At 40.0% G+C, this 25133-nt stretch overlaps 1 protein-coding gene across 1 annotated transcript in view; it reads left to right on the top strand.

Moving 5' to 3' along the window:
* ntrk1 (neurotrophic tyrosine kinase, receptor, type 1) overlaps positions 1-25133 on the top strand; it is a 45836-nt gene that overhangs the window by 17448 nt on the left and 3255 nt on the right. Inside the window, exons 8-16 of the mRNA XM_060900419.1 lie at positions 3714-4046; positions 7118-7135; positions 7254-7312; positions 7402-7504; positions 11951-12118; positions 12200-12330; positions 13384-13556; positions 15905-16145; positions 16293-16451. Of these exons, the coding sequence (XP_060756402.1) occupies positions 3714-4046; positions 7118-7135; positions 7254-7312; positions 7402-7504; positions 11951-12118; positions 12200-12330; positions 13384-13556; positions 15905-16145; positions 16293-16451 (1385 nt within the window). The remainder of the gene's footprint in view (positions 1-3713; positions 4047-7117; positions 7136-7253; positions 7313-7401; positions 7505-11950; positions 12119-12199; positions 12331-13383; positions 13557-15904; positions 16146-16292; positions 16452-25133) is intronic.

The raw sequence follows: 25133 nt of genomic DNA on the forward strand, positions 1-25133 counted from the left end.
TAGTTCACACACTCGAGCTGTGAACATCAGAGAACTGAGGAACGATGAGGGATCTTCTGCTGTGACACAAATGGCCATGTTTATTCCTTGCACAGCACTTTTTGGGAGTCAGGGGCACAGGTTAAGAGCAGAGAAGTGGTTATGGACGAGCGAGTGGACTGTGTGCATCAGCATGTTCACTGCTGATACGAGGAACATTTCCGGCATCTTCCATCTACTCGGAGTCCAGGTACTTCTTGTGGTTAGTTTCCCCGCAAAAAAAAAAAAACAGGCTGGGATTTATTATTCATGACAGGTCAACAGGTTTAGAGTGAAGATGGAGGGTATTGATTCAGGGGGAAATTATAGTACAGCTTCTGAGAAAGTGCCGGGATGCAAACATTCCCAAAAACTCGCCTCATTATATTTGTTTGAGAGGATTAGCTGGAGCTGTGGATATGCTGACCTGGGGGGGGAAGATACATGGATTTTACTGACACAAGTAAAGTCTGAGCAATCTCAAAAAATAAATAAATTTTAAAAAAAAATCTTAACTATAATCTGTTAGTCACGTAAAAAATTTAACTTAAGGTTTGGTTAAAAAAAAAACAATTAATACATAATAATAATAGTAATCCAGTAATATTTAGCTCTCTATATATTATTATTATTCGTAATCTGTATTTCTTGTTCATGTATTTGAACACTTCCTGACCAATCAGAATCCAGAACTCAACACCAGTCTCATATAATTAGCACAAGTACATTAATTAAACAATTAAAAATAATATTTTACAGATACGTAAGGCTCCTCAACTGAACTCCACCGCCTTCCAAAGAGTTAAGCTTTGCCCGTTTTATTAGTTTTATTATTAAGCGTTGATTAAACTGAGGCTTTATTATTTATAAAAGTTGTAACCGTTTATACCTTACTATTATTGCAAGGTATAAAATGCATTTTAAATATTCCACAATTCATTAACTGATCATTAATTAAACATTAGAGTGGGCTTATGATTAATGATTTGATTAAAATTGGTTTATTAACCTGTAGTGTTGTTTTTTTTTTTTTAACCCGGATACTTTTATCCTTCGTAAAATGTATAAAATGAATCTGAAACCTTATGTAATAATTAGTCATGATTGATAAGTGTTTAGTAATGGTTTATAATGAGTTTAATGTGCTTATGCTATAATTATTCTTTAATTAATCATTAATTAATTGTTAAGGGTTAATTAGTAAACTATTAATTGCTTTAATAATATAGTTATTAAACCATAAATGGACTTTATTATTCGTACAAAGTTTAAAATGCAATATTTATTGACATGTTGGTGTTTTATTGTCTTACTTACAAATAAAAGGGGAAGCCATGGCCAAATGGTTAGAGAAACAGCTTTGGGATCAAAAGGTTGCTGGTTCAATTCCCTGAACCAGCAGGACTGGCTTGAGTAAGGTGCCTAACCACCGACTGTTCTGGCAAGAGTGGTGGTGTAACTTGTGTCTGATTAGCCAGAGGAAAAACTGATGATGTGATTATCAGTTCGGGCAAAAACCCAGCCATAACTAATTTATGAATAAAACTGGAATTTGTTGGATGCCCACCTAAATTTGCAAGAATGGTTAAAGAATTCCACAAAGGTATGTTTGGCAAGGTGTGAATCTCAGGTGATGTCAGTGATGCCTTCACTATCAACAATAGGGTGCAACAAGGGGATCCAATAGCTCTGACTCTCTTTACATTATATTGAACAGCAATTTTAATGGTAATGAGCAGAAATACGGACGAAGGTGTTTACATAAGCTCAAGAACTGATGGGAAATTATTTTTTAACCTAGCGAGACTGAAGGCAAGGACGGAAGTATTAGAAAACTATCAGAGGATTTCTTTATGCTGATGATTTGGCCATGATCGCACATACCTTGGAGCAAATGCAGAAAATAATATCACCATTTGCCAGAATATTGAAAGAATTTGGACTCCAGATCAACCGATCAAAAACCAAGCTTTTGGTATCAAGCAAGGGACAAGAATGCGAACAGAGCACCGGGACAAACTGTGTTCACTGATGGTGTTCCTCTGAAAACCGTATCCAACTTTAACAAGTGTTTCCAGGCAAAATGAACCTCGCCCGGCAGCACTTATTTTATACCTATATGTTGATAATGGTAAATATTTCTCAATCATCAGCTGTCAGGTTATAGTCCTATGAAAATCCATGACCTTGAGTTTGACATTTCAAAGTCATTCAAGGTCAAACGTAATGGTGGCAACTGAAAGCCCATATGGGACTTCTTATATGTTGATAATGGTAAACATCTGACTATCATGAACCATTTTAAAATTATAGTTCTTTGAAAACCCATGACCTTCAGTTTGACCTTTCAAGATCACTCAAGGTCAAAGATCATGGTGCTAAATGAAAGCCCATATGGCACTTCCTATAAGTTGATAATGGTAAATATCTGTCTACCCTCAATCGTTTTCAAGTTACAGCCCTCTAAAAATCCGTGACCTTGAGTTTGACCTTTCAAGGTCAAAGACCATGGTGCCAAATGAAAGGCCATATGGGAGTTCCTATATGCTCATAATAGTAAACATCTCTCTATCGGGAACCATTTTTGAGTTATAATGGAAAATGTTATTTTGACCGAAAGGTTGACCTTTCCAGTGACCTTCACCTTGACCTGATTACCCCCAAACTTTAATCAGGTATTCTATGGACCATTGCCCACCTACCTTGAAAATTTGAAGTCAAATCAGTGCAACCAAATGCACAAACAAACAAACAAACAAACAAACAAACAAACAGATTACAATACCTCACCCCGCTTACTCCGTCGTGGGCGAGGTAAATTTCTTGGCTCCTATGTAACTGATGACAACAAAATAGATCAGGAAATAATCCCAGAATCCAAAAGGAAGCTTTGGAACAGCCATGAAATAACACTGAATACCAAGTTAAAAGTCTTCAGGGCGGTCGTCTTAACAACGTTACTGTACTCCATCAAGACGGCAACCATCCCTGTATCACAGGCACATAAAAAAACTCACAACCTTTCACATAAGGCAGCTAAGACAACTATTAAACATCTGCTGGTCTGATAAAGTCCCAAACACTGAAGTGCTAAAAAGAGTCAAGATGCCAAGTGTGGAAGCCGTGGTGATCTCATCACAACTACGATGGGTAGTACACATGGGAAGAATGAAGGAAAACATGCTAGCAAAAAAAAAAGAAGATTTTATGGAGAACGTTGTGAAGGGAAAAGGAATGTACATAGGGGGTCGAAAATTGTGATACAAAGATGTAATTAAAAGATGCCTGAAAAGAATAAACTGGGAAGTGAACAACTGGGAAGAGAAAGCCAGAGACAGATACAAGTGGAGAAAGATTGTGAAAGAATCAGGGAGAAAATGGAAGAGGAATATCGGAGACAACACAAGTCATGCCATGGGCAGCTGGTGTCGAATATTATATGTGAGAGGTCGTAATTTAATTTGAACCTGGGGAAAGCAGCTCATCAGTGAGCAAACAAATGCTAAACACTTCTTAGTCATCATCGGACATGATGGGCTACCGTGTATGTGTGTGTATTAATAAAACACAGAACATGTAGGTTAAAGCTTATACAACAATGACTCATTAATGACTCATGAAGCGAACTGTTACTTGGTAGTAATGGTTTTATGAGTGAACCTTAAAGGATCGTGGTGCGTCTCTGTCTCCTCCAGTCCCGGTGAAGATCCTGTTCTTGAGGCCGCCGGAGCAGCAGCATCACTGGTGTTTCCCCTTCGCAGTAGACGGAAACCCAGCGCCAAAAATCAGGTGGCTGTACAACAACGTGCCGCTGGTGGAGACCCAGTTCACCTACACGCAGCTCATCCCAGACTCGGACGACGGCTCCGTCCAACACGGCTGCCTCTTCCTCAACAAGCCAACTCACCTCAACAATGGCAACTACACGCTCGTGGTGGAAAACGTGCTGGGTCGAGACGAGGCGACGGCCATCGGCAATTTCATGGATAACCCGTTCGACCCTTTCGACCCTGAAGGCATTATCCCTGGTGAGAACGTGAGAAGCTTGTTTTAGGAGATAAACGTCCTCAAGCCTTTCATAAACAACCCATTTTTACATTTAAGCATTTATGAATCAAGTATATTCATGATTGATGGGCGGTGCTACATACCCAGCTAATGATCTTATAAAATTAGGTCAATTTTATGCAAATGATATGCAAATTATAATCCAGGATGATAATTATTGACATTTTGCAACAAAGCTTATGCAGTGCTCTGTCAAACAGCGAGCAAAAATAACTAATATTGCTAACGAGAAAAAAAAATCACCACTGTTGTTGTTATGGTAACGTTGTACAGAATTTTGCCCAGTTTGGCTGCTGTTAAATAAATGACTTTTAGAAACAAATATTTAACAGTTATTCCACGAAATCAGGTCGTACATGAGCTGGGAGTTGAGTTATCTATAATCCATGTACGACCAGATTGAGTGGAATAGCTGTTTTATTCTGTCCACATTCACTGGATTTTGAGAAAAGGAGCATTTTTATTTTTTGCAAATTGGATAAACAAAGACTTTTATACAAAACATCCGACAAAATCATTTCCGCTTAGAATGTAAACAAACCAGTGAAATGACAGGAGCAATTTGTGAAAAAAAATAAAAATAAAAAAAATAATAATAATAATTCTTGAAAAATAAAAAATTATACATTCTTACCATCAAATACTTTTATTTCATATTTTGTTGCTTTTTTTGGGGGGGGATCCATAGACATATAAACATAGACGCTGCATTGAGCTGGTGGCCCGTTGCTGGGATACGTCAGAGTGTCCGCCATATTTGATGTGGCAAATCTTCCCCGTAAAACAATGCAAGTAAATGGACTGAACTTCATAAAGCCCCTTTCTACAATAATATTTAACTCGATGCCTTTTATTCACCCATTAAGACACACACGTATGTATTTGGGAAACAAACAGGCATCAAAACAACATATATAACTTTTAATGTGATGGTTATAAATAGTGTGCGAAATACCCTGTACACTGCAAACTAGCAACAGATACGCGATAGATAGCTCAGGTAAGCTAATCAGTCCGCATACCGTAGCAAGCTACCAAAACCTGAGGCCACAATAACCAACCTACAAGACTGAATATGATAAATGATGGAAATAGTGGAAAAACTGGAAATAGTGAATGAAAATAAAAATGTACTGTTTTATTTATTGAGTCACCACACAGACCTACTCTCGCTGAATAAAGTGAGCTGAATGAGCGCCAAACTGAGTTCGGCCAGGTTCTAACGTCATACCAAAACAAAATACATCACTGATTCCTTCACATTCAGAAAGGTTAAAAACATTCATCATACGTTCAAAAACATTCATCATAGTGTGGCGCTGTATTCTCTAATTCTCACTGCTTATAACTCTACACCTACCCGGTGGAGATGAGCTGGGAAACTGAAGACTGAAGGAACAGCTCCCTCTCTGATCCTGACTGTCTGACCTGTTCTGTCAAAATCCTCCGTTCTGAAGTGTTCACTGCAGAGCATGGATGACGGAGTAGCAGAAAACCCTTCCCGTCGCACAGCTGTCTCCCACTGCTTTTTCATGGCTTTATTTTTGGGAAACCTACATAGTATGTGAAAAGTTAGCTAAGCAACTAATAACAATCAGCGTAGTTACGAAGGAAATACTTCATTGTTTGGAGACAGGTTTCACCGAGCGGCTATTATGCGCGAGACTTTATATTAGCCACAAAGTCAGAAAAATCTGTTCGTAAAATTACGTTATAATGACCAAATACAATGAAAAGTATTTTTCCAGTCTCACCTGTGAAAGGTAATCCCATGTGATCTCGTTTGGACGGTAAACCTGTTGGTACAGTTAAACGCAGCACATGAATGAGGCATCTTTATTCTCGGCTACTGTCTAGACGCTATACCAGAGACGGTTGAAGAATCTCCACTTTGCCACATCCAATATGGCGGCAAGGATGACGTATGATTCTACGCAGAAGGCGGCGTCTATGTTTATATGTCTATGGGGGGGGGTCTTCTTCTTCTTCTTTAGGATTTTTTGGCAGTTGGCAAATCAACTTAAAGGTGCATTACCGCCACCAACTGATCTGGAGTGTGGAACAGGAGATATTGGAGAGGAAAACAAAAAATATTATTTTAGCTATTTCTGTTTCTTTTAAATACTTGATAACAAAACAGCCATTTTGTTTTTCTCTACTCACGGTAGGTATATGAGCTGATATCCTAGTAGTAGAGTAGCCAGTCAATCAGAGTATGTGACTGCTTATATCCAGTGAATGTGGAAAGAATAAAATTTATTATTCAACAGATTGTTTTTTTTTAAATAATTTTTCTATTTCTTTTTAAACTCACAATGTTCAAGTGTCAGCATTTCTGCTCTGGACCTTTATTCGAACCCCTGGTGTAGAAAATTGGGTCTTTTTTTTATGTCAGACTGCATGTGTGAATGTGTCTCATCTCATCTCATCTCATTATCTCTAGCCGCTTTATCCTGTTCTACAGGGTCGCAGGCAAGCTGGATCCTATCCCAGCTGACTCCGGGCGAAAGGCGGGGTACACCCTGGACAAGTCGCCAGGTCATCACAGGGCTGACACATAGACACAGACAACCATTCACACTCACATTCACACCTACGGTCAATTTAGAGTCACCAGTTAACCTAACCTGCATGTCTTTGGACTGTGGGGGAAACCGGAGCACCCGGAGGAAACCCACGCGGACACGGGGAGAACATGCAAACTCCGCACGGGGCTCGAACCCAGACCTTCTTGCTATGAGGCGACAGCGCTAACCGCTACACCACCGTGCCGCCCTGTGTGAATGTGTTTTAAAGGAAAAACAATCAATCTTTTTGTTTTCTCACTGTACTGAAATAACAGTAATCAAAGCAGACCTCATCAGTGAAAGCACTCCTCCTTGAGAACGGTTCCTGAGAATGCGAAAATGACATTTGATCCTGTCAGAGCTCTTGAATTAGAGTGTAATTATATAAAAAACACAAAAGATAATTATTTCTGTCTTTTTTCTTCTCTCTCTCTCTCTCTCTCTCTCTCTCCAACACATGCCAGTTATGACTAGTGACCCGAGTAAGTCCTGTAAAATCCAATTTCTTAATTCTATTCCCTTATATTTGAATTTTTTGTGTTTGATTGTGAGAGACTGAATAAACTCCACACTGACCCTCGGGACCCTTTGTGTCAGCAGTGCCTACTAACCAGTCGAACGACGACGTGACGGAGAAGCCGGAGAGCCGGCTGCTGGGGGTAAGACTGTGATGAATGTGATGGGGACGGGTTCTGGAAGACTCCTCTGTGTTCGAACTCACGGCCGGGTTTTGTTTTGGTGTTTGCAGGTGTCTGTCGCTGTGGGTCTCGCTGTATTCGCTTGCACCTTCCTGCTCATCATGGTGTTGGTGATCAATAAGTGTGGGCAACACTCCAAGTTTGGCATCCATCGTAAGTCTGGAGAGACTTTTAGATCCATTGTAGCCTGAGAAACAAAACGATATTCATCAGTATTGGTGAATAAACGGTACATATTGGACATATACGACCTCTGTGTTGGACTGTTATCGGAAAATAATCAATAACAGTGTGGTGTGATGAACAAGTGGACTTACTGTGTTCAAGTTGATTATTTTCCCATAACAGCATGTCCTCTCCTGATGTGTTGTGTTTTATTCCTCATTCAGTGACTATAAGTTTTGATTTATTAAATAAAAGACATGGTGTACGTATATCCATTTTTTATCCATTTAGAGTTGCATTTCATGTGCAAAATCATCTCTAAAATAGGTTCCTGTTATATCAGATATGATCCTCTCTTTGCTCTCTGTCTTTATGTTATTAAGACAAAAAAACACAGCTTTTGTTAATGTGTTACACAGAAATGTGAAAACTCCTCGTCCAAGGCGCAGCTTTACCTCTGAGAGAGTGACAAAGCGCTGACACTGGAGACTCCTTCCAGAAAAGTCTCCTCGCAGAAAATGTCATCATATCATAGTATATATGAAAGATTGCACGTTTACATTTAACATATCAGAACCGGCACATTAATATGTTTTAAGTATAAATATGGGGATGATTACTGGAAATCGAGCGCACTGATTGGTCGAGAAATGTGGACGATTTCTCGATAATCACCTCGAGTGACTCGGCAAAATGGTGGCTGATCGCTTCGTCACTAAGTGAGGAAGAATTACGAATATTCTGAAAGAAAATGCTGTTCCAAAAATAAAAGCACTAAAGATGCTATGAAGTTTAGTCTAAAACTATTCAAAGGGAAGGTGGAACTGGGATTCATTTTATCAATTTCAAAATAAAGGATTCTATGTGAGTCGGCGTAGATAAGTGACACAAGTCTGCTTTTGCAGTTTGAAATAAATTTTTTTTAATATGATTTTTTAAAGAAAATAATCACCTGTGTATTTATACTAAAACAATTATCCGCCTCAGGTTCAGTGAATATTGGTGAATAATAACCGAGACAAAGTCGAGAATGAACAGTTATTTCATGAAATCTACTTGATTTTGTGGAATAACTGTTTTATTCTGTCCACATTTACTGGAGGGCGGCACGGTGGTGTAGTGGTTAACGCTGTCGCCTCACAGCAAGAAGGTCCGGGTTCGAGCCCCGGGGCCGGCGAGGGCCTTTCTGTGTGGAGTTTGCATGTTCTCCCCGTGTCGGCGTGGGTTTCCTCCGGGTGCTCCGGTTTCCCCCACAGTCCAAAGACATGCAGGTTAGGTTAACTGGTGACTCTAAATTGACCGTAGGTGTGAATGTGAGTGTGAATGGTTGTCTGTGTCTATGTGTCAGCCCTGTGATGACCTGGCGACTTGTCCAGGGTGTACCCCGCCTTTCGCCCGTAGTCAGCTGGGATAGGCTCCAGCTCGCCTGCGACCCTGTAGAACAGGATAAAGCAGCTAGAGATAATGAGATGAGATGAGAAATTTACTGGATTTAGAGAAATAGAGCATTTTTATTTATTTCTTTTTTTGCAAATTCGATAAATAAAAACTTTATACAAAACGTCCGACAAAATCATTTCCGTGTAGAATGTAAGCAAACTGGCGAAACGACAGGAACAATTTGTGAAAAATGCGATAATAATAACAACAATTTTATTTCAAAGAATTTCACACAGTCTCAATTCAATATTCTAACAATAAAAATAATAATGATATGAACAAATAAATTAAACAATAAAAGCACATATCTATTAGTGTTTACATGTATTGAAAATTATGAAAAATTAATCAAAACAAATATTTGTATTCAAATTGTAAGCAAATAAATAATAATCAAAACAATTAAATTTAAATAAAATAAAAATCAATCCAAACAAAAAAATATACAGGTCAAGTCATTTTGTAAAACTGTAAAAATGTACAGTTAAAATTTTTTTTTTTTCAAAATCACATCCAAACTTCGCTATTTCTGACAGGATCAGATTCATTATTTTTTTCTCTCAAATTCAAATCCGATTCAATATTTATTCCGGGTATCAGATCGATCCCGATTTTCGGTATTGGATCAATGTGATCTTTGGTATTTATAATTATTTTAATCCAATAATCAGCAATTGGAGATTTTTTTCTTCAGAACAACATTACTTTGCATATTTTCAACCAAACTTAGGATATTTTCCGAATCAGTTTCCAATTTTTGCACAAACCGTGTTTCGATTTTTCTTTGGTTGAAATTCGCTGAGAATTTGCAAAGCGTTGAAACAGAAACCAAACCTACACATGCACAAATGTGAAACTTAAAAAAAAATTATTACATCACTTAAGTTCATTTTATTTTATGAAATGCAGTAATAATAATTCTTCAAAAATAAAAAAGATGCGTTCTTACCATCAAATACTTTTTATTCCATATTTTGTTGCTTTTTTATTTTGGGGGGTTTTGTGTTTCGAGTAGAGTTTTTATTTCGTCCTCAGTTACTTCAGCAAAACGCGCCGCCATTTTGTTTTTCTCTACTCACGGTATATGAGCTGATATCCTCGGAGTAGAGTAGCCAATCAGAGCGTGCGATTGCTCATATCCGATGAATGTGGATAGAATAATAATAGTTATTGTTAAACATGTACGTATGTGATGTGCAGGTGCACTACTGTCAGGGCTGCTGTTCGAGAAAATAAATCAACAATCCAGAATGTGATACACAGTGACAGCGTGTAGAAATCGATCACAAACACACAATCACAGTTGAAGCTAAAACACCTCGTCATTGTACTGTTCTGTAACTCGAGCACTTTGGCTGGACATGGCGCTGCTTTTTAAGTAATGCACCAGTGGTGGTGATATACGGTTTCCACTCGAGCTGTGAGTTTGCTCACAATCAGCCGAACAGCCTGCAGAAGTGCTGCCAAGGTTTAATTACAGTCTGCTAAAGTAAATGAGGAAAGGCAGACGAACACGAGCCATTACAGAAGAGTGATGGAGACGAGGCCTTCGAGTCACCAGAGTGGCCGAGTGAACACGAGTGCCTCAGGTCTCAGATCTCCAGCCTCGAGGCTCTGTCGTGTTCCTCCAGCTGTGGCGCTCCGGTGGAGATGCCCTCACACCTTGGGGTCATGGTCTGAGCAGGAAATACAGACAGTTTGTTTTACACTTCTGTTCTTGTCCAATCAAAATGATCCATTTGAAGATGATTTGAATTTGTGATGTGTTTAGTCCAGATTTTTTTGTCATGAACGTTTCAGCAACGGGGTTTTTTTTCTTATCAAGGCCGGATGCATGTACAGTGCTGTATATCGACTCTGGGTTACATTCATAGCATGTTATAATGCATTTATAATACATTTAATGTTATGTTATAATATAGTTTACAAAGCATTTTTTCAGAATGAGAAGTTTAAACATTTAACTTTTTTTTCATTAGAGCTGATACAATGTCATCGTTTCTTTTCCAATATTGATACCGATACTGAAACACTGAGTATCAACTGATAAATATCGATATCGATATCCAGCTGATTTTTTAAAAGGAAGCACTTAAAAAAAAAGTAGAAAAAGCACACACCGACAAACAAAATGTAGCTTTCTCATGAACCCCCCCCACACAAATATAATAATAAAAATAATAATAATAATAATAATTATTATTATTATTATTATTATTATTATTATTATTATTATTTCAAAGCATTTTACATCGTCTCAATTCAGTGCTCTAACAATAAAAATAATGATATGAACAAATAAATTAAACAATAAAAGCATATGTATTAAAAATTATGAAAAATTAATCAAAATGAAGATAATTTAAATAATAAGCAAGTTATAATAAAAAAATTAATTAAAATAAAATAAAAATCAATCTAAATCCAAAAAAAAATATACAGGTCAAGTCATTCTGTAAAAGTATAAAAATGTACAGTTAAAAAACAAATTATATATATATACAAATCAAATTCAAGCTTCGCTATTTCTGACAGGATCAGATCCATTTTTTTTTTTTTTTGTCTCAAATTCAAATCTGATTCAATATTTATTCCTGGTATCAGATCAATCCCAATTTTAGGTATTGGATCGATGTGATCTTTGGTATTTATAATTATTTTAATGCAATAATCAGCAATTGGGGATTTTTTTCTTTCGAACAACATTACTTTGCATATTTTCAGCCAAACTTAGGATTTTTGCACAAAGTGTTTCGATTTTTTTTTTTTGCTGAAATTGACTTAAAATGCGCAAAGCATTTAAACACAAACTAAACTTACACGTGCGTGAATGTGTGAATTAATAAATGACAGAAAAATAATAATGCTTCACAAAATGCTCTAACAAAAATAATACTTATTAGAGCATTATTACTTTTACTGTTAGAGCATGTTTACCCAAATCAGGTGTATTTGGGTAAAAACACTTGTCCCTGTTCCCTTTTTTTTTGGCAGCAGGGTCGTCTGTTCTTGGAAAGGAAGACGACTTGGCTGTCTCGCTTCGCTTTATGAACTTCGGTGCGAGTCCTCCTTCCTCGGACGAAGGCATGCTGGATTCCGGACTCTCCAGCTTTGTGGAGAACCCACAGTACTTCTGCGGCATCATCAAAGACAAGGACATGTGTAAGTTGATTATTTTCCTCCAGCATATTCCTGTCTTGCTGCTTCTGAGAAACGTGTAACGTGAGGAACGTCTCCTTGCAGGTGTACAGCACATTAAGAGGCAGGACATCATGCTGAAGTGGGAGCTGGGAGAAGGAGCTTTCGGGAAGGTTTATTTAGCTGAGTGTGCTAACCTCTGTCCGGACACTGACAAGATGCTGGTGGCTATAAAGGTACAGAGACCCCGTTATAGAGGTCTTTTAAAAAGCATTTTACACACACACACTCAGTACAAAGAAAGCAATGTGAAAATAAATAAATAAATAAATAAACATTTCTTCTTCACTGTTCATGCCAAAGGGTGTACAAACTTTTGTACACAACTAAATATAATATGTTTTATATGTGGAATGAAAGCTTACTATCTGGTGTAGTCATACAGTCAAACTCATGTAGGACTTCACAAACATGGAGTTCAGTGCAAAAGTTTGTAACCCCCCCCAAGATAGTGTCAAGTTTTAATAAATTAAGGTTAAAACATTACAGCAGCTGAGTCTGAGTCAGTCGATCTCTTTATAAGCAAGCTCAAAAGTTTGCATCCCCTTACACCTGCTCATTTAGGTGTCCAATGACGTCACCGTTGAAACAGTTAGTGTTGGTAAGTCATGAAAAACTACCCTGAGTACTTGAGTAAATAGCGAATGAGATCAAACAATATATACCATTACATTACGTTGATGGTATTTAGCAGACCCTCTTATCCAGAGCAACGTACAGCATACCCAGAGCCACCTGGGGAGCAGTTGGGGGTTAGGTACCTTGCTCAAGGGCACTGCAGCCATTCCTGCTGGTACAGGGAATCAAACCGACAACCTTTAGGTCCAAAAAGCTGCTTCTCTAACCATCAAAAATATCAAAGGACCGTGAAATTTATCATTTTGAAGGCAAAAAAGACACAAAAACATAAATAACCTCAAGAGAAATGTGAAAAAATTCAATTTCATAACAGTTTCATTATTCATTAATAGCTTATTATGCACTTCTGGACTCTTGTTGCTGCTTAGTAACATCATCTCATTTTAATATCTTCTTGTTCATTCATTTGGGAAGGGTGTACAAACTTTTGTTCTTAGCTATATATATATATATATATATATATATATATATATATATATATATATATATATATATATATATATACACACATACTGGTAATCCAGCAATAGTTGGTCAGACATCTGTAACAATATCGATAAAACAGATTCTTGACTGTTTTGCTTGTCTAGACGCTGAAGGACGCCAATGAGTCGACTCGACAGGACTTCCAGCGCGAGGCCGAGCTCCTGACCGTTCTCCAGCATGAGCACATCGTCCGCTTCTATGGAGTGTGCACAGATGGAGAACCTCTCGCCATGGTGTTTGAGTACATGCGGCACGGTGACCTCAACCGCTTCCTCAGGTCAGTTGGTTAGCTGGAGGTTTACGTGACCACAAAATGATCTGTGAACATCAGATCCCAGTGTGTGACCTCCAAAACCACATGGACCATCCTAAGAATGTAAACATAGCGAGTGTAAATCCCTATAATCCTCACAAAATGATGTGGTTTCTTCTAATGCATTGGTCATATGGCTGAAGCATTAAAGCTGGTCTGATGATGGCACTTTTCCCTGTGGTTGATCTTGACAGACAGCGCACAATATTCTTTGGCCAATTTCACAGATCTTCTGCATAAAAAAACCCTGAATAGCTGCCAGCCGTATGGAAGATAAAACCATTAGCAAATACTCTAATAGATCTGAAGTATGGTAAGTGGTTTGTTAAAGGAGACAAAGCGCCCATCAAGGAGCACGTCAAAATAACTTTTTAGGATGGTCTACTCTATTCAAATATATTTTTACCTGTCACAGTCCCAAAGGAACCACGGTAATGGGGCAATTTTATCAAATTGCAAATGCAAGCTCCCCCCAAAAAAGTTACCATCAATGTCAGAACTCATCTTTAACTTGATCTGAATGTACAAGTTGGTTCATCCATCCACATTTCACTTCACTTTCAGTAAAAGCTTCCTTATGAGTTGGTTCATCCAAATCGCAATGAGTTCTGGAAACCCTGGCCATATCCAAGCACCAAGCACCATGACTACGCATACACTCCATCCAAGCTGCATTCATCTCTCAAACATGATGAAAAGGGTGAGCCTGTTGGACAGTGGTGGGAAATCAAGAGACCATATGTCCCGCACAGAGGAGTCTCAGTGACATGTTCGGTGCGCAAAGATCTAGTCTGCCAGGTGGTCCTGAGGCCAGATTGGGAGTAGGGGGGGACACATGCTGTTGAGGAGGTGGAAATCTCATTTTGAGTAGACAGTCCATGGATGGAGTCTCCAGGCTGTGTAACAGCTGCTGCTCTCCTGCCACCTGCCTTATAAACGAACAGTAATGGCATTGGGGGACCTCTGAAGAACAAGGAAAAGGCCAGCAAGTGACAGCATGGATAGGCAATAATAGTAGGATGGATGGAGATACTGGGGAAGGCGGGGTGCTTTGCTCAGTCTGCTCAGCAACTCTATAACATTAATGAGTCAGAGAAAGCCAAAATGTGGTTTGGGAGGAGGTACCCCATCATTCTTGATGGATTTTAATATCTGAAAAGTCTGTCAGAAGTTGAGTGCTCGGTCGTGATTGTGATGAATCTGAGAGTTGAGATCCAGAATTACCGCACCATTATGTTTTTGAATGCTTCAATCCTGAAAATTTAGGTCCATAAAATGCAAGAATTCTCACTTTCAAATTAAGGTCCTATTCCGTCTTTTATTGAGCGTGAAGCCACATTGATTCCAGCAGGAGCTTATTTCATTGCTCATTTGGCGATGCTTGTATCTAAAGCCACTTCAGCCTGGATTGTGCTTGCTCTTAACACCACTTACACATACACAAAATGGCTGCTAATCTATCCTGGGGTAATTTGGCAGGTTGCTTGAGCAAATCTTCAGAAATTAATGCGCTGCTTCTGAATGGTGCAATACTAGCGGAAATAGTGGGGGCAGTATAGCACCATGTGGCAGCACTATCTGCAATGGAGTAAACATTACATGGCATTTAGCAGACACTCTTATCCAGAGCAATGTACCGATACAACACACCCAGAGCAGTTGGGGGTTAGGTGCCTTGCTCAAGGGCACTTCAGCCATTCCTGCTGGTCCAGGGAATTGAACTGGCAACCTTTTGGTCCCAAAGCTGTGTCACGAACCATTAGGCCATGGCTTCAAGAAATTAGTGCTACCAAAAGGTCAGTCTTGCATACCAGTCTTCTAGATCTTCTAGATGAATGAATGCTTTTGGATTTAAGGTCAGTTTTTGTCCATAATGATGGAAAATTTTCAAAAGAAACACAGCTGGTTAGTGTGTTTAAAGTTGCTGTGTATGAAAAATCCTAAACGTTTTATACTGCTGGACAGGGATGTTGAACAATGGACTAGTATGCATGAAGTATAAAACAGGCATTACATCTGAGACAGGATACAACAGAGTGGTTTTATGTTAGGAGTCTTGCTCAAGCAGTTTGGTGGTGCTGGGATTTGAACTCACAGCCTTTTGATTGCAAAACCTTAACCAGTGAATGAACCAGTATTACCTGTTGTTCCAAGAATGGCCAATCATTGATTAGTGCAACCTTTGAAATTAAGACATACCAGGAACATTGGACATCATTAATATCACCTGTGAATCACCTGTTCAGAATCTCCAATGCATCCAGTTTGCACCTTTTTTGACACATCTGCTGATCTTCATCTTCTTTGCACAGGGCTCATGGTCCAGATGCTCGGATCCTGGACGAGGTCAAAATGCCACCGATGGGTCAGCTGACCCTGCTGCAGATGCTCCAGATTGCAGCCCAGATTGCCTCTGGTATGGTGTACTTAGCCTCACTCCACTTCGTGCACAGAGACCTGGCCACCAGAAACTGCCTGGTTGGTGAAGGTCTTGTGGTGAAGATTGGTGATTTTGGCATGTCCAGAGACATCTACAGCACTGATTACTACAGGGTGGGTTAAAGTTCAAGTTCTCATTCATCCCTGCTACTTGTTGACTGGAAGAAGAGTGAAGAAGAGTGTTTACCTTGTCTCGACCTCAGGGTTCCTCAGATGTGGTATTTATATATTATTCATGGTTTCTCATTTCTTACCTCTCAGGTTGGCGGAAGAACCATGTTACCTATTCGTTGGATGCCTCCTGAGAGCATTATGTACCGAAAGTTCACCACAGAGAGTGACATCTGGAGCTTTGGGGTGGTTCTGTGGGAGATCTTCACCTACGGAAAACAGCCGTGGTATCAGCTGTCCAACAGTGAGGTACAACATGGAAAATACAGATGGGCCTAAAACTCTGGGTCCATTTTCAACAACTGTTTTAATTTCATTTGTATGGTTTTGCGGTATTAAATTTCTCAAATAAGTTTACAACATAATTTCCTGTTAGAAGCATTTTAGCATTTCAGAAAAAAATAAGTGAAGCAATAGATTTATGCAGAGGTTATTGGGATATATTATACAGACACGAGTGTTTTACTAGGAAATGTGCCACTTTTATTTTTCATCTGAGCTCCATCTGGGACATGGAGAACCAAAACTGGGACATACATCTCTATCTGTGACTCATGAGGAAATCGATGATAAATTTTATTTTGATAAATTTGGGTCCAGGCGGCACGGTGATGTAGTGGTTAGCGCTGTCGCCTCACAGCAAGAAGGTCCGGGTTCGAGCCCCGTGGCCGGCAAGGGCCTTTCTGTGCGGAGTTTGCATGTTCTCCCTGTGTCCGCGTGGGTTTCCTCCGGGTGCTCCGGTTTCCCCCACAGTCCAAAGACATGCAGGTTAGGTTAACTGGTGACTCTAAATTGACTGTAGGTGTGAATGTGAGTGTGAATGGTTGTCTGTGTCTATGTGTCAGCCCTGTGATGACCTGGCGACTTGTCCAGGGTGTACCCCGCCTTTCGCCCGTAGTCAGCTGGGATAGGCTCCAGCTTGCCTGCGACCCTGTAGAAGGATAAAGCGGCTACAGATAATGAGATGAGAAATTTGGGTCCTTTTTGTTTGTGAATGCATGGCTATAATAAAAAGAAAATCACACATTGGCTTGAAGATCTCATCTCATTATCTCTAGCCGCTTTATCCTGTTCTACAGGGTCGCAGGCAAGCTGGAGCCTATCCCAGCTGACTACGGGTGAAAGGCGGGGTACACCCTGGACAAGTCGCCAGGTCATCACAGGGCTGACACATAGACACAGACAACCATTCACACTCACATTCACACCTACGCTCAATTTAGAGTCACCAGTTAACCTAACCTGCATGTCTTTGGACTGTGGGGGAAACCGGAGCACTCGGAGGAAACCCACGCGGACGCGGGGAGAACATGCAAACTCCACACAGAAAGGCCCTCGCCAGCCACGGGGCTCGAACCCGGACCTTCTTGCTGTGAGGCAACAGCGCTAACCACTACACCACCGTACCGCCCTGGCTTGAAGACATGAAGTTTATCTTCTCGTGTTGAAAAACTCACACTTTTCATACAAAATACATCGTGGATCTGAGTGACATATTTAAATAATATTAACTGGCTTTTTTCATGGTCCATCAGATATATTCCATTCAGTTAGCATGATACCAAACAAGTCAAAGACGAGTAGCTGAATGGAATATTAGACCATGAAAAAGACCCAGCCAATATTATTATTATTATTATACATACACATTCCTTTCGGGTGTTCAAGGTGTCTTTCTCTTTCAAAATTCTCTCAAAATCTTCCGTATTTTTTTTTAACGAAGCAAACCTGGCGACCATGTTTGTTTACAAATTGTCCCAGTCGCTCGCAAATGTGGAAGTTTTACGTCTCTGATGTGTAACGTCATGTTGTCTTGACAACCGTGCAATATCATAAACCATATTCAACGCTCATTCTCCACCGGGTAGAGTGACGTAATACATGTACCTGTAGGATAAGCGATATGCAAACAATATTGCATGCTACTGAACCAAATGAATGGAACCTGCTAGAAGGGAAGAGAACACGTTTTTACTGAGTGGAAAAAGTCTCCTGTGTGTATAATAATTTCCGATATTTCACTCTGATGACATCAATCCCAGTGTTTTCCTGCTGACTAGATGCACGTTGTCAAAATGGTGAACCGGTTCAGAATTAAACTTCTTTTGATTAACTTGCGTATTTTTTTTGTGTGTGTGGATCAGGGCTTTACATTAACTTTTTTGCTCACCGGTCACTGTGGCTAGTGGTTTTCCCGAGTCACTAGCCATTCAGCCTTTTCACTAGCCACAATTTTGTTGCCAGGAAATCGCAGTTTTTTCTTCACCATGATACATTAAAGTTCGGAAGATCTAGATTTAATTATGAATGGCAGCGTATAATGTATCTCTACAGTCGCACTCAAGTATTCAGTGCTGTTAAGGTCGCTCCCTATATGAAAACATGCAACCAGTTCAGACAAAAATATAAACAGAGTATTCTGTTTATTGAACTCAAATTCAAGCCCCTTACAATATGAAATATCGTCTAATATGAAAAATAACGGGGCGGCACGGTGGTGTAGTGGTTAGCGCTGTCGCCTCACAGCAAGAAGGTCCTGGGTTCGAGCCCCGGGGCCGGCGAGGGCCTTTCTGTGTGGAGTTTGCATGTTCTCCCCGTGTCCGCATGGGTTTCCTCCGGGTGCTCTGGTTTCCCCCACAGTCCAAAGACATGCAGGTTAGGTTAACTGGTGACTCTAAATTGAGCGTAGGTGTGAATGTGAGTGTGAATGGTTGTCTGTGTCTATGTGTCAGCCCTGTGATGACCTGGCGACTTGTCCAGGGTGTACCCCGCCTTTCGCCCGTAGTCAGCTGGGATAGGCTCCAGCTTGCCTGCGACCCTGTAGAAGGATAAAGCGGCTAGAGATAATGAGATGAGATGAGATGAGATGAAAAATAACATTCAGTACAACTGAACTGATTCGAATATTAAAAGTTCAATTCAAAACATTTATCATTGAAAAACATTTGATGTTTTGATATGCAAGTATTATGTGTATTATCAAGTATTATTATGTATATTATGTATTATCTATTAATAGTGTGTGTGTGTGTGTATGTGAACATGTGTAGAGAGAGACATTAAATGTCCTCATTACATTCATCATCAGATGAGTCTGAATGGTCCATGGAAAATGGTCTTCATGACCGGAGGCTTCCAGCAGACCATAAGTTGATAGCTGGGGCGAGATCAACTTCTTTCCAATCGTGTGAACGTTTCTAAACATCAGCTCCATCCTCTCCAGCTCAGCCGACTTCATGACAGCCAGGGACTGAAAGCAGTGCTGTCCTGTAGCGACCAGCCGTCTTCACCGGTTTTGATGTTATAGTACCGATGTGTGCATTTGACTTTTCGTGGTCCTTTATACAACCCCGATTCCAAAAAAGTTGGGACAAAGTACAAACTCTAAATAAAAACGGAATGCAATGATGTGGAAGTTTCAAAATTCCATATTTTATTCAGAATAGAACATAGATGACATATCAAATGTTTAAACTGAGAAAATGTATCATTTAAAGAGAAAAATTAGGTGATTTTAAATTTTATGACAACAATACATCTCAAAAAAGTTGGGACAAGGCCATGTTTCCCACTGTGAGACATCCCCTTTTCTCTTTACAACAGTCTGTAAACGTCTGGGGACTGAGGAGACAAGTTGCTCAAGTTTAGGGATAGGAATGTTAACCCATTCTTGTCTAATGTAGGATTCTAGTTGCTCAACTGTTTTAGGTCTTTTTTGTCGTATCTTCCGTTTTATGATGCGCCAAATGTTTTCTATGGGTGAAAGATCTGGACTGCAGGCTGGCCAGTTCAGTACCCGGACCCTTCTTCTACACAGCCATGATGCTGTAATTGATGCAGTATGTGGTTTGGCATTGTCATGTTGGAAAATGCAAGGTCTTCCCTGAAAGAGACGTCGTCTGGATGGGAGCATATGTTGCTCTAGAACCTGGATATACCTTTCAGCATTGATGGTGTCTTTCCAGATGTGTAAGCTGCCCATGCCACACGCACTAATGCAACCCCATACCATCAGAGATGCAGGCTTCTGAACTGAGCGCTGATAACAACTTGGGTCGTCCTTCTCCTCTTTAGTCCGAATGGCACGGCGTCCCTGATTTCCATAAAGAACTTCAAATTTTGATTCGTCTGACAACAGAACAGTTTTCCACTTTGCCACAGTCCATTTTAAATGAGCCTTGGCCCAGAGAAGACGTCTGCGCTTCTGGATCATGTTTAGATACGGCTTCTTCTTTGAACTATAGAGTTTTAGCTGGCAATGGCGGATGGCACGGTGAATTGTGTTCACAGATAATGTTCTCTGGAAATATTCCTGAGCCCATTTTGTGATTTCCAATACAGAAGCATGCCTGTATGTGATGCAGTGCCGTCTAAGGGCCCGAAGATCACGGGCATCCAGTATGGTTTTCCGGCCTTGACCCTTACGCACAGAGATTCTTCCAGATTCTCTGAATCTTTTGATGATATTATGCACTGGAGATGATGATATGTTCAAACTCTTTGCAATTTTACACTGTCGAACTCCTTTCTGATATTGCTCCACTATTTGTCGGTGCAGAATTAGGGGGATTGGTGATCCTCTTCCCATCTTTACTTCTGAGAGCCGCTGCCACTCCAAGATGCTCTTTTTATACCCAGTCATGTTAATGACCTATTGCCAATTGACCTAATGAGTTGCAATTTGGTCCTCCAGCTGTTCCTTTTTTGTACCTTTAACTTTTCCAGCCTCTTATTGCCCCTGTCCCAACTTTTTTGAGATGTGTTGCTGTCATGAAATTTCAAATGAGCCAATATTTGGCATGAAATTTCAAAATGTCTCACTTTCGACATTTGATATGTTGTCTATGTTCTATTGCAAATACAATATCAGTTTTTGAGATTTGTAAATTATTGCATTCCGTTTTTATTTACAATTTGTACTTTGTCCCAACTTTTTTGGAATAGGGGTTGTAGTTTCAAGTTTAAAATTACTGGTGCCTGTCTGTGCCAGACTTTCTACAGTCTTTGCAGTACATGGTATTTTCAGTTTTGCTATGAACTAGCCAATCTGGGCGGCACGGTGGTGTAGTGGTTAGTGCTGTCGCCTCACAGCAAGAAGGTCCGGGTTCGAGCCCCGTGGCCGGCGAGGACCTTTCTGTGCGGAGTTTGCATGTTGTCTACGTGGGTTTCCTCCGGGTGCTCCGGTTTCCCCCACAGTCCAAAGACATGCAGGTTAGGTTAACTGGTGACTCTAAATTGACCGTAGGTGTGAATGGTTGTCTCATTTAAATGTGTAGAACATTTTTCTGTGCGCACTTTGTGCATCACGGACCTCGGTGATTTTAAAATGCTGCCTCCGGCCCTGATCATCTCTGCCCCTTTTTCCCTGAGCAGCAGGGTTTGAAACTCCAGCTATATGCCGCCACATAGTGCGCTTGCCAGTCGTCAGCAACTTTGTTGCTTCGTTCATTAACCACAGGTTACCGTATCACTGATTTTATCTAAGACGTTAACGAACGTTCTAAACAATTCTAACATGTTGTGTCAGAATGTTTATGCAGGTGCTCATGGGAGTTGTAGGCGCGTAATATCACATTGCAATGCGTTTATTATATCAGATGCCTTCAGAGAAAACTACAATTAAGATATATTGTCATACCACAGAATAAACCACCCGCCAAAGTGGCTAGTGGGACTAAAGTCATTACCTGCCAAAGCCAAATTTTACCCGCATTTGGCGGGTGCTAATGTAAAGCCCTGGTGTGGATTTGTCCATATTATATAAAGAACATTACACGGTGGTGCAAAGATCTGAAGTTTATCTTCCCGTGTTGAAAAATATACGTTTATTCACCACTCGAAGATAAACTTCATATCTTCGCGCAACCATGTGACATCCAAAACAGCTTTGTGAGCGGACTCGGAGTTGGAAAGGTCGTCGAAACAAGAAAATTGTGATTATTCTTTATAGGGCAAGCGTCACTAAGAATGAATCACAGGGTGCCAATAATTGTGTGTTTTGCAGAGATAAAAAAAAAAATACCAAATGTTCAATTATGCTTCTTCTTTGTACAGTATTTTCAAGTTCAAAACTACTACACCACAATTTTTTTTTAAATAAAGGGTGCAAATATTTTATCTGTCCCTCATTAGAGTGTTTACCAGCCGTGCACAGTGTTTGGACTAAAACAGCTTGATTTCTTGTCAAATTGATCCATAACGTGATGATAATGACACCTTTGTACTTTTCCACTGTGCCAGGTAGAGAAAAAAAATTGTAATTGCAGAATAACAAGCACACGGTAGGTTATTAATGTTTGAGGGACGTTTTTGAACCCTTGCGGTGGAGGAAATGATGCGTATTCGGCTGGAATGCTGTGTTTTGGAGCAGTGATGGTACAGTCAAGTCCAAGCCCAAGCCCTTGAGTTTGAGCGTGATCAGTCTGCACTCTCGTGGCCTCATAACGGAGCAATCGATGGACTTATCGGCATTATGAACAGTCCAGACCTCTCAGATTAAAGACCGAGAAGTGGACACTAACGTGTGACCGCAACTGCGCCATTACAGGAGAGAAGCCTCTCTTCTTTCAGGATCAGGGTAGATCGCTTTTCCTGTTTGCTCAATTTTTATCTGATTAGACCCGATCTTCACCCGGGGCCGACGTCGCTTAACTTCGTTAACTTAATCCTCACCAAGTCATAATGGACAGGGATAATTATAGGGCTTGTAATTGGAAGGGTCATAGTTGGAATGCCCGTGACTTTCCATCCAGAATTTCGGAAAGGACGGGTCAATGCAAATCTTTGTTAATTCATCCGAGTGATTGATTGGCCACTTTGGCGTGATGTAGTGAACTGCTGATGGAAGACCTACCACACCATTCAATTACTCCGAGACAATGCCTACAGGGTGGGTGGGATGGACGGACGGACGGACAGAAGGATGAACGCTTACTCCAAATTCTCCAGCTCTGGAAGGATTAACCAACAGGAACCCAGTGACAAAGCTTATTCACATCCACCATGACAGTGATCAATGCATGAGGAACTCTCGGTTAGATGACACGACACACAGACCTGCGTTTGTCTGAACTCCTAAAGCTCTGTAACAGTGTTTTATATCTTACACTCCAAAAAACATCTTAAGAAGTGAAAATATGTTAAAATCAAATGTTCAGTCAAAAGTAGCTCGTATTTCCTGCTATAAGATCAAACATAAACCAAATATTAGATTATTAAACCGATTTCGAGACATCGTTACTAAATTCAAGCTTGAACCTTTCTAGAAATAAATGCTGAAAATGAGCCCATAGATCAAGATTATTTCATGCTTGAAATGAGTAAAAATGTATATTAATAGGTTTAGTTATCTTATGTGTGCTTTATGATATTAAAGCTGTACTGCCTTTCAGATTTTTCAAGTGTAGGTCATAAAAAGAATTTTCCCAACACCCAATTATTTTTGTTTAGTGACTGAAAGCTACTGAATTCGAATCACAGACTTCCAATTGTATTAGTTTTTTTTAAAGACAACAATTAATGAATTTATCTCCATGTGGCCCTAAATTCTCCGCTATTTTTTCCTGCTTCACCATGACCCAATTCAAGATACTACATCATGCATCACATCACGTGGTGGGCTTTCCCCGTTCACGCAAGGCATTGTGGGATACAAATTTGAAACAGGAGAGAAAAATGGAGGACGTGAGTGTGCGAATGAAACGTGAAAGAGCGACTACAGTAACGGAAAGAAAGCGAGAAGAAAAGACGTTATGTTATATACGAAGGAAAGGAAACGCAGGACCAAACTAATAAATATCGGCACTCGGCGAGCACCTCGGTGTGATCAGCTGTTCGTTTAGCGACAGAATGATGGAACTGTCAGTGCACGCTCAAAGGGAAACCTGTAGATGGCAGTAATGCAACACTGTGGATGCCAGATGCTGTACAGTAAAACCCAAAAGAAGAAGGTGGTAAACCTGCGCATGCGCACACGGACTTCCTCTGTCTGCTTGACTGCGCCAAGCGAGCGATTTCATGCACATTATTTGCTTTAATCCCCTCAAATTAAATAACTTCCCAGCCACAGAATGGCCTGATATTTTGTGAGATATTACAGAAATAAACAGATATCACAATCACCACATTTCAGACGGAACTACATTTCACCGATTTTATGAAATCGAAAGGCCGTCTCGCTTTAACTCGGAACGCAAAATCTTTTATGAGGAAAGAAAAGTCAGTAACAGAATTAAGTCAGAAAAAACTGATCTTTCATTTCTTAAAATTCAAACCAAGATTTCTCTGAAGCAACATCGCTATAACTGGGGTGATTATTTTTAAATATCATTTTTCAGCACATTTTGCCTTGGATTCCAGACTTTAGCAATAATCACTGAGCTGACGAGTTCAGGCGATCTTAATAACTTCATCGTTTTGGACTCTGTGCTGAAGAATTTCCCTGATATTCAACATATTTTCATTTGCCAAGATGTTTATTTTTCGTGAATCATTTTAGTCATATTGTACTTTCATTTGATTTTTGGAAAGTGTACAGTTTCCTGCTGGGGACTTTCAAAAAGATGTTTTACTTCAAACCCTTTCTGAGAACATGAGAACCTTGGAACCTTTATTGGTTTCACCAAAGAGACAAGTTGAGATCGTTTTAGAAATGACATTACAGATGTTTTCCAGAGTGACATACAGCACACTCCGAGCCGCCTGGGGAGCAGCTGGGGGTTCAGTGCCTTGCTCAAGGACACTTCAGCCATTCCTGCTGGTCCAGGGAATCAAACCAGTGACCTTTTGGTTCCAAAGCCGCTTCTCTAACTATTAGGCCATGGCTTTCCCATGGAAGGAATAAAGTACTAAATTTGACCTTTCTTTATCATTACATTGGAACCATTACAGCGCTTCTTACCAACACACACAGAACTATCTGTAATTAGTCTC

Source organism: Neoarius graeffei, chromosome 19, assembly GCF_027579695.1.
Source record: "Neoarius graeffei isolate fNeoGra1 chromosome 19, fNeoGra1.pri, whole genome shotgun sequence".
NCBI lineage: Eukaryota > Metazoa > Chordata > Actinopteri > Siluriformes > Ariidae > Neoarius > Neoarius graeffei.